Here is a 10,582-nt window from a genome sequence, read left to right as displayed (position 1 = left end):
AAAAAAAAAAAAAAAGAATGCAACTATGTTCTTAATAGTGTAATTACACTTTATGTGTATGTGATATTTGTTGATAAACAATATCTTGCTCATTTTTGAGACCTCTTGGGCTAGTTACCAGGTATATAGTGATGAACAAAATTGTCCCTCCCCTCATGGAACCTCATGGGATTGTTATTGGTGTTGAGTCTTCTTGAGACTCCTACGTACAATTTAAATATCCTCTGATAGGTGGTGCCTGTAGCTCAAGCAGCTAAGACACCAGCCACATACACCAGAGCTGGTAGGTTCAAATCCAGCCCCGGCCTGCCAAACAACAATGACAACTACAACCAAAAATAGCTGGGTGTTGTGGCGGGCACCTGTAGTCCCAGCTACTTGGGAGGCTGAGGCAAGAGAATTACTTAAGCCCAGGAGTTTGAGGTTGCTGTGAGCTGGGATGCCACAGCACTCTACCCAGGGTGATAGTTTGAGGCTCTATCTAAAAAAAAAAAAAAAAAAAAAAAAGACTCTGTCTTCTAAATATCCTCTGATAGTGAAAGAGTCTAATAAAGTTGTCAGTTGATCTTAATTTATTCTATTATCTAAAATCACCTTCTAATGTTAAGTTAGAGGCTTAAGCAAAATAACTCCATTATCTTCTGTTAAGTACTTCCCTAATAATATCATCCTCTGCACTAGTGCTGCCATAGACTAATTGGAATCCAGGGACAATCTAGACATCGAACCTACAAAGTCTTTATTAAGCCCTGGGCAAAATTATACCAAAGTTATTATTTTAAAATCCAAAACTTGAAATGAAATTAGCTTAGAGATACTATGAAGAAGGAAATACAGCTTTAATGCTCCTCTGTGTCCTAATTTTTAAAGAGGTGAAACAAAATAAAGAATGCAAAGTTTTGCATATTTTGATTGTTATGTACATAATTTTTATGTTTCTTAATAATCTAAATAGATATTAACTGATACTATGATTGATTGGTGAATTTCATTTGTCAAGGTTATGTAAAAGATAATCAATATTAGTCTACATTTAAAATATAGGGTACTTTTCAGTGCCTCGTCTACTTTGGATGTTAGTGACATTGAAAAGGAATGTCGTATGTTTAACCTAAGCACAGTTGAATATGTATGTGCTAATTTTTTAATGTTCTGTTTAATCTGAATGATAAATCTGCTGTTTCATGCTGTTTTGTACAAGCATGGTTAGAAAGTAAAGAAAATTGTAGTTATAGGGGGATATATTGTTGAGGGAGTGTTTGTAAAAGTGGAAGACATGAATTATGTCTGTGAACTATGGAAAAGGAGACTATAGGAAGATACTACAGTATAAAGAAGATGATGGCTTTTTAAATAGAGCCTCTGAGGTTGGGATCATAAGCATAAATATGACTTTTCCTTGGAGACTAAAGGAAAAGAGGAGGGAAGAATATACCTGTGAATAATTTTGTAGGTGTGGTGGAAGGAATTGATGGAACTAATGCCTAGATTCAGTTTTCCCCGTGGAGGAGGAAGTAGTTTTCTGCTGAAAGCATAGGGTGTGAAAAAGTCTAGAAGAGAATAGTGAATGTTTAATAGGGCAAAGCAAGTAAAGGTAGGTGACCAGAGATATGTAAAAGAATTGCTAGGTCATATTGATGACTCAACTATAGCTAGACACTATAATTTTGTAGAAGACACTCACCATAACAATAATGTAACTTTCCCCCATCAGCTCTGCACTTTGCAGGTAGATAGGGGAAAGTAAACTATAAAAGTAATTTTATTTTTGACTTCTAGGGCAGTGACCTGAGAAATACAGGGTATAAGGAGACTGAGTGTCTGGGAAAAAAGTGGTTTAACTTAGAATCCAGACTGGTCAGAGAAACAAGCAAGTCTATAAAAGACTATTAGCCTGGAGGTGGGGGCGGGAAGAATGAGAGGAGCAAGGGACTAGATGTCTTGATTGTGTTGAGGCTAAAAAGTAAGGGCAATTGGAATAAGACTGTGGTTATTAGCAGAGGCAACTTTTATCTCAGGATTTCAGATCTAGAAGTACTGAGTGATAACAAGATCCAGAGGAAGAAGCTGAAGTGAGAATAAAGATCATAAGTGCCCAGGCAGCAAATGAATAAGACAAGATTATTAACATAGATACTGAAGTTTCATAGCATGAATGCAGTTGGGGCAAAGAGGAAGACACTGAATCAGATGCCTGAAACTCATACTAAATGAATGATATTGATCAGGAGATTAGTACAAATCAATGAAGAAGAGGATAGAGCAGTGATTTTCAACTGGTATGCCAGGAAGGGGATCTTAGGTGTGTGCTCCGAAGATTTTTTAAAATCATTAATTAAATTATTTTCAAAAGACGTTAAAGACATAGTAAGTATATTCTTTTTTAACCCTTTTTTTTATCAACATAATTTAAATGTGCCGTGGAAATTTAACTATAGATTCCAGTGTGCTGTGGGATAAAAATGGTTGAAAAACACTAGGATAAAGAGTGATAAAAATGTATGGTAGGAAACTCCAAAAGAGGAAGGACTTTTACATAGATGCAGAAAGTAAGAAAATACTAAAGGGGAACCAGAAAAACTCTCCCCCCTATTATACACCTATAATATATGGGGTATATGTCTCAGGGCATCACCATCCACCTAGTCACCCAGACCAAATGCCTGGGAATCAACCTTCTTGCCCAACACCATGACCCCATTCTACCTTCAGAAGTCACTGAGTCCTTTTGATCCAGTGTCCTAAATATCTTTCACATCTATTCTCTTCTTTCCTCTCCATTGACCAGCTCTATCTGATTTGGGCCTTCAGTTCTTATTACAATTTTTTTGTGGTGATAAAATATTGGTAACACAACTTTTTTTTTTCTGAGACAGAGTCTCAATGTTGCCCTTGGAAGAGAGCTATGGCATCATAGCTCATAGCAACCTCAAACTCCTGAGCTTAAGTGATTCTCTTGCTTCATCCTCCCAACTAGCTCGGACTAGAGGCACCCACCACAATGCCCAGCTATTTTTTAGTTGTAGTTGTCATTATTTAGGAGGCCTGGGCTGGGCTCAAACCTGCCAATCCCGGTGTATGTGGCTGGATCCCTAACCACTGAACTATAGGCGCCGAGCCAACTTTTATCATTTTAACCATTTTTAATTGTATTTTCATTTAATTTTTTTCTTTTGAGACAGGTCTCACTCTGTCACCCAGTCTGGAATGCAGCAGCTATGAGTCATTGTAGCTCAAAGCAACCTCAAATGCCTGTCAAGTGATCCTTCTGTCTTAGCCTCCCTAGTAGCTGGAGCTACAGAGGTGATCACCATGCTGGCTAATTTTTCTACTTTTTGATAGAGACCAGGTCTCACTTTTGCTCAGGCTGGGCTCAGAATTCCTGGTCTCAAGCGATCCTTCCACCTGAGCCCCTCAAAGTTCTAGGATTACAGGCATGAGTCACCACTCTTGGCCAGTTTTTTGTTTGTTTGTTTGTTTGTTTTGAGAGATGAGATCTCACTCTTTCACCTAGTCTGCAGTATAGGGGCATAATCACAGCTCACTGTAACCTTGAACTCCTAGGCACAAGTAATCCTCCTGCCTCAGCTTTCTGAGTACCTGGGGCTACAGGTGTGCACCACCATGCCTGGCTATCTATTTGTTTTATATTTTGTAGAGGCAGGGTCTGCCTTTGTTGCCCAGGCTGGTCTCGAACTCCTGACCTCAAGTGATCCTCCCCACTCAGCCTCCCAAAATGCTAATATTAACCATTTTTAAGTGTGTAATTCAGTGGCAATAGGTACATTCACATTGTTGTGCTCAGTAGGGTTTTTTTTTTATAAGAGCTGTTTGATATTCTTACTTATAGTCTAGCCTGCCTCCAATCTCATCTCGACATTCTTGCCAGTGTGTTCTTTCTAAAATGAAAATAATGTTATTAGATGAGGTAGGACCCTTTATTGCTCCCCAGTGTCTACATTGGTGGTTTCATCACCAAGTTTTCAGAGGTCCAAGCTGAAGTGAAGAAAACACCAAGTTTGTCTAAATTTTTTCAGCTTACACATTGAGTCAATAATTGAATGAATGAATGGCAGCATTATCAAGATAGGAAATACTGAAAGGGTATGTAAAATGGTAAGTTTTGTTTTAGATATGCTGAGTGGCCTGTGCCCATGATGTATAAGGAAGAGAAAGTGTCCTAAAAGCAGTTGGATATGTGAGTCTGAAATTCAGAAGAGAATCTGGGGAAGGGAGTCTGGATTTGGAAATCATGAATGTTTAAATGGTGTCAAGGGAGCAGATAACATCTCTTGAAGAAGTAGGAAAGCATAAAGAAAAGATAATAAAATACATGAACATTAAGAATAACAGCCATAGTAGTATAAGAAAAAAAAATTATTTTTGAAGTCTTTTCCCCCTTCTGCCATGATTGAGAAAAGACCAGGTCTTTGATATTAACGGCAACACCAAGGTGCAACATTTTTAGTACCTTTTTCTCTTCCTCTGGGAGGATGATCGTTATCCACATCTTTTAGATTTCCCTAGTTCTTTCTGTTCTTTTCTCCTTGAAACAAACAGAAAAGCAAAACATGTTTGGTAAAGCAACTTCATTGCCTAAATAATAGGACTGCTTTTTCTGATGAAAAAGTTGACTAGCCAGTAAGAATGCTGCTACTCTCACATTGACAAATGCAAAAATTATTTTCAAAAATGGAATCTACCATGAATTATTTACCTTCCTACAGTTCAGTTGACAATGAGAAATTTGCTCACTTTTCCCTCCTTCCTATCTCTTTGCAATAAAATTATCTACTCAGTAAGAATAATTTTAGCACACAAAAATTCAGAAATAAGCCTTAGAAGTCACAGTATTTTTGGAAGCAGTATGGCACATTGGAGAGATCAAGGACATAGACCTAGTATTACATTCCAGGTTCAAAACTGACTAACTGTATGGTTCTTTTAAACTATCCTCTATATGCTTTGGTTTTGTCATGCACTGATAATACCTAGTCCATAGAGAATTTTAATGAAAATTAAATATGTGCTTAAATGACTTCACGTAGTTACCGGCAATACTCATTAAATATTACTTGCCTTTCGGGCAGTGCCTGTGGCTCAGTGAGTAGGGCACTGGCCCCATATACCAAGGGTGGCAGGTTCAAACTTGGTCACAGCCAAACTGCAACAAAAAAATAGCTGGGTGTTGTAGCAGGTACAGCTACTCAGGAGGCTCAGGCAAGGCAATTGCCTAAGCCCAAGAGCTGGAGGTTGCTGTAGGCTTTGACGCCATGGCACTCTATCAAGGGCAACAAAGTGAGACTCTGTCTCTAAAATTAATAAATAAATATTACTTGCCTTTCAAAATATATCACAGTATTTGTTAAGAATGAAAAATGGCTGAGTACAGTGGTACACACCTATAGTCCCAGCTACTCAGGAGGCTGAGGTAGAATTGTTTAAACCTAGTTGTTTGAGGCCAGCCTGGGTAACATAGCAGGACCTATTTTCTTTAAAAAGAAAATGAAAGTGAAAAACAAATGGAAGCAAGTTAAGAAAATTAATAAATAATTTATGATTCAGGTTCCTGATAGAAAAACATGATTCCATTATAGTAAATAAATATTATACAATTACATAGAAATTACAAAAATGTTAATTTTTAAAAATAGGATTGCTATCTAAAATAAAGATATAAACATATTTTCAAGTTTATATAAAAATTATATTATAGCAAGTAACAAATTATAACTATTTCCTGATTGTGTACAATGACATGAATTTACTTCATTATAATCTGTTATTACTAAAATAACAGATGAAATACACCACAAATACTTTCCCAATTTGACTGAAGAACTAGAGAAAAAAAAATTTAATGATACAATAAAGATAAATAATCCATTAACCTGTAATCTAAAATCTATAAATCTCTGGAAATAGGTCTGAAATGAAAACAAGGAAACCAGGCCCAAGTGTGTCACTGCCATGTCTCACAACCTTGTATGTGTACAATTTTACTTGTCTACATGTCAGTCACTTCATATTTCAAAGGAGAAATTCTAATTCTAGCTTTAGCCCTTATTCTATTTCATGAAGCCCTTGAGAAGACATCATTGAGTAATATGTAAAGCAGCTAGAGTCTTTTTTAGTGAGCTACATAATTTTTTAAAGGATATCATTGATTTGGACAGTAAAAATAGCCTGCGGGCAAATCCTGCAAGGTCTTCGCCAGACCCACACATCTCCCTTCCTTTTGGCACCATCCATGTTTGGCAGGTGTATTCCATTCCTTACAGGAAGGAATAGGTGCTTCATTGTGTTTCAGAAATTAGTAAGGTTTTATAGAACTAAGGAAGTGACATTTTTCTCATTTCTGAGATCGAATTTTCATGAATCATTCAACCTGGATAAACTAAGAATGCAGTAATTGTTGAAATGTAGTGGTGACATTGCAAAACATGATATTTAAGTATTTCCTCCTGATTTCTTACCATAGCAAAATTTAAGATTTCTAAATGGAAAGATGTCCTATCTATAGAAAGGAAACAAAAGTAAAATGAACCAGTCTGTAAAAGAGAAGCCAAGAGAAGCACAACACATTCATCCCAGTGATTTGGGATCCCACTGATTCTGAATTTGTACCAATAATAATACAAAGTAAAGTTTTACTTTTATGAAGAAATTTTGTTTTACTAGTTAGTAGTTTAAATTATATTATGGGGGAGGGATATATTTAACCAACTGGAAAGCATATATTCCAGCTTTTAACAGTATATGCAGAGAAATATTATTAATAGCCTGTTTAGATTTCTCTTGGGAATAGATTTCTATTAGGAGTAGATTTCTATATCTATTTTTAATAATTATTTCAAGTTACTAACAGATTTTAACAATAAACTTAGAATTTTATAGTGTAGTTCCGTAATTCATACTAACATTTTTCTTCCCCTTCACCTACAATTCAAGTTAATGAAACTTTTTCTTAAAGGGTCCATATAGTTCCATGAATCATAGTTTTTTCTTTTTTTTGAGATAAAGTCTCACCCTGGGTAGAGGGCTGTGGCATCCTAGTTCACAGCAACTTCAAACTCTTGGGCTCAAGCAATCCTCTAGTCTCAGCCTTTTGAGTAGCTGGGACCACAAATTCCTACAACAATGTCAGGCTGTCTTTTTGGTCTTTGTCTTTTGTTTTTAATTTTTTATAGATATGGGGGGGGTGTCTCAGTTTGCTCTGGCTGGTCTCAAAATCCTGAGCTTAGGCAGTCCACCTGCCTCAGCCTCACGGAGTGCTAGGATCATAGATCTGAGCCAGCATGCCCAGCCCATGAATCATAATATTCAAGTATATTGAATATATACTTGACAAGCACTAGTTTTTGTCACTGTATAAAGTCCAGCTAATTACAGACTAATCTGTGAATGCAGTGAATTTTCCAGGAATCCTCTAGCTCAGGTATTTATAAAACCACTAGACTGCTATAGTGGATGTACATGTATAATACTTATGTATAATTTATAGTCAAGAAATCTGTAGTAATAAACATAGGAAAAATTTTCCTTTTTATGTATTGCTATTATCTTTCTTAAAGCAAAGATTTTAAATACACTGAATTATTCTGTTTCATAGCCCTGGTTTTTCTTAACAAATTTTTTAATACATATGGAATCATCCAACAAGCTTAAATTAGTTTTCAGTGTCGTATGCAGTTGATTTGTTGACTTTTTACTGAAATTTCCAAATCATCTCAACTGGCATGTGTAGCACTAGGAATACCGTCATTCCTTTAGTGTCTAGCCCTGTGCTGTGTTTATTTGCAGAGGATCCTCATGCATGGATCCATATAAATGAGGCACACTGTGGAGCAGACTAGACTGTGTCGCTTACCAGCCTTTGAGGGGGGAAGATTGTGTATATGAAAACTGCTGGGCATGATTTTCACTTATAAGGAAGATTTCTTTGTATGTAACATTAAGCAAGATTTTTGTTTGAGGTTTTATGCTTTGTGTAAAGAAAATATAAGAAGAAAACCAATTAATTGTCTGATTCCATCATCTTATGTCAAACAAAACTCTCACTGATCCACATGAATGTGATGTCCCACTCATGGAAGAGCCTAAAACACTGCAGAAGTTACTTCTGAACTTTTAACTCTATTTTCAGTTTTATTGGTGGGTTTTTAATCAGCTAGGAAAAATAAATTTTCTTTGAATAAAAAGCCCATGTAAGTCTTTCCTAGCTTATTTATAATACTCAAAAATAAATACTTATAGAACAGGAAGTCTTAGTTTCAAATGATTACATATATTTAAATTATTTCCAACATTACATATATTTCATGGGACATGAAATTTTTCTCACCTAGTCATGTAATGCCTGGCTTTATTATATTCAACTGACTCTATGAAAAAGAAAGGAATTTAGTATATAAGAGTTGTAAAGTATATCAACCAATGTGTCCCTTATTTAACTAAGTAACAGGTGTAATATTGCTGGTATTTCTGTGTTGAAATATGTACTTCTTTTAGGTAAAAACCAATTTGAAATTTTTCTGCACTCAATATGCCATCTGGTCATTACAATAAATGATTCATTCACAACCTTAATACAAAACGGTAAATGTATTGAAATGAATATTTTATATTCTTCATGTGGCATCGAACACTGACATAAGCCAGGGATCTGAGTTGAAGTTTGTGGTGTTGCTGTTTCTTTAACCTCAAACATTTGGCACTCTGTGGCAGTAATACCTTGTCTTAATGTGACTACAAGGACTGTTGGTCACAGCAAATACTGTCCTTTTTCAGCCAAAGCGTTCTTAACAATAATTGCACTTTTTATTTTCTTTTTCTCCCTATCTTACCCTGCCCCACCCCCAATATAGGTTAGAAAGGCTGGTCGAAGTCCTGAGGAAGAAGGTTGGAACAGGGACCATGAGGACAGTGATCTGACTGAAAAACGACAGTCTGGGGAAGAGCTCACATCTGGTGACCAGGCTGCTTCATTCAACACTGTGTAAACACTGAAGCCTTAACTTAGCAAACAGTTGTTAGAAGTGGGACACTCCAACCACATTCCAAGCTTCGATAAAATCAAATCACAAATGTTTAACCACTTTGCTGCTGACTTGAGTTATTTATCCAAATATATTAACTACAGATTTTACCAATGGGTAGCTATAAGGTTGCAGCTTATTTTGTAACTATTTTATTTCTCAGTGTCTTTAATATAAATCTTTTTACTGAGAGGTCATAATAGGAGCATGATAGAGTTGGTTAGGATCATATCCTCACATATGGCCCTTTTCGAATCAAAGTGCAGAAAAGTAAATATTGTCTAAGCCTTAATCCACTATGTTAGGTCAAAACTTCAAATACTTGCGTTTTTCAATATAAAGTATTATTTCTTAACTGATAAGAACAGCTAAGACGTAAGAATGTGTGGTTTCCCTTCAATATATGTATGTAATCCTTCCTAGTATTAAAGAATATTTAATATAGATGTCATGAATTAACTGTATAATTTGCTTTAGTAAGAGTTTGGTACCTTAATTTTACATTCATTAAGACATTTTTGTTTCATTACAACTAACATAAACTTTTCAATAAAAAGATGAGATTTTTGATGCATACTTATGAATTTATATTATCAATCTTTTTTAATGTTGAATTTGATCTAAACTGTAGTTAAGCTCTAGAAATTCCCAACTCTCTGTCTAATAGGTTAGGATACTTTTGGTTTAGAAATTAGGTTGGACCAGCATGTCTCTGTCCTAAAAGGCAAGAGGCCATCAAACCTGTTAAGTATTCTTATTGATTATCTTTTATTAAATTACTATTTGAATTTTGTTATGGAGAAGGGGAATCCAACATATAATGTACAATAAAATTATAATGTAGAAATATAAAGACTTAGGAAAAAGTAAACCTACAACTTGGTTCAAGTTACTTTTTATTTCATTTAAGAGATAAAATAGTTACAGCATAGCAGTCACTTCTAATCATATGAAGTAATAACTAGAACTGAGATTTTATATAATTGGCTGTAAGAAAAAATACCTTCTTCTTTTTTAGGTCGAACAGATAAAATGCAATAGAAAATGGCTATGCCTGGAACAGGATGGAGTAGAAAAGTAGAAACTGAATTACTGAAAATTTCATAGGCAAACAAATATTTTTCTAAGTCTGTACATTTTTAATTCATTTTAAAGATTGAGCTAAATTCTCTACCAATGTCTATTTTCAGGGTAAGTACATTCAAGACTATTTATTGCTCTATTCTTCCATCTACCATCAGAGATCATTCATGGGAAATAGTTTTCTGTGCAGGTAAATTTAGGGTGATTTTTCAGAGATGAAAGAAAAGGCAAAAGAATCACAATGCTAACAAACCCCACTCCTTCCTCATTAAATTGACTGGCAGTTAGATCACCCGATTGCATTCAAGTTTAGAATTTACTCATATTGCCTACTTTTAATGACCTTTTTAAACTATAAGAATTCAAAAATAAGATACAAATGGGGTTAAAAATAAGCTAACTGGATTTTCTGTATAGTTCTACATATAATTATAGCTTCATTATAGAACAGTGACAATATA

At 35.2% G+C, this 10,582-nt stretch overlaps 1 protein-coding gene across 1 annotated transcript in view; it reads left to right on the top strand.

The window, feature by feature from the left end:
• Nucleotides 1-9,610, top strand: part of MIPOL1 (mirror-image polydactyly 1) — a 253,415-nt gene extending 243,805 nt beyond the window's left edge. Inside the window, exon 11 of the mRNA XM_003792000.3 lies at nucleotides 8,868-9,610. Coding sequence (XP_003792048.3) covers nucleotides 8,868-8,934 — 67 coding nt within the window. The 3' untranslated portion in view covers nucleotides 8,935-9,610. The remainder of the gene's footprint in view (nucleotides 1-8,867) is intronic.
• The last annotated feature ends 972 nt before the right edge of the window (nucleotides 9,611-10,582 follow it).

The sequence above is a fragment of the Otolemur garnettii genome, unplaced genomic scaffold (genome assembly GCF_000181295.1).
Source record: "Otolemur garnettii isolate 467f Iridium unplaced genomic scaffold, OtoGar3 scaffold00052, whole genome shotgun sequence".
Lineage (NCBI taxonomy): Eukaryota > Metazoa > Chordata > Mammalia > Primates > Galagidae > Otolemur > Otolemur garnettii.
Note: the sequence above shows the minus strand (reverse complement) of the source record. Positions and strands in the feature narration are given on the sequence as shown.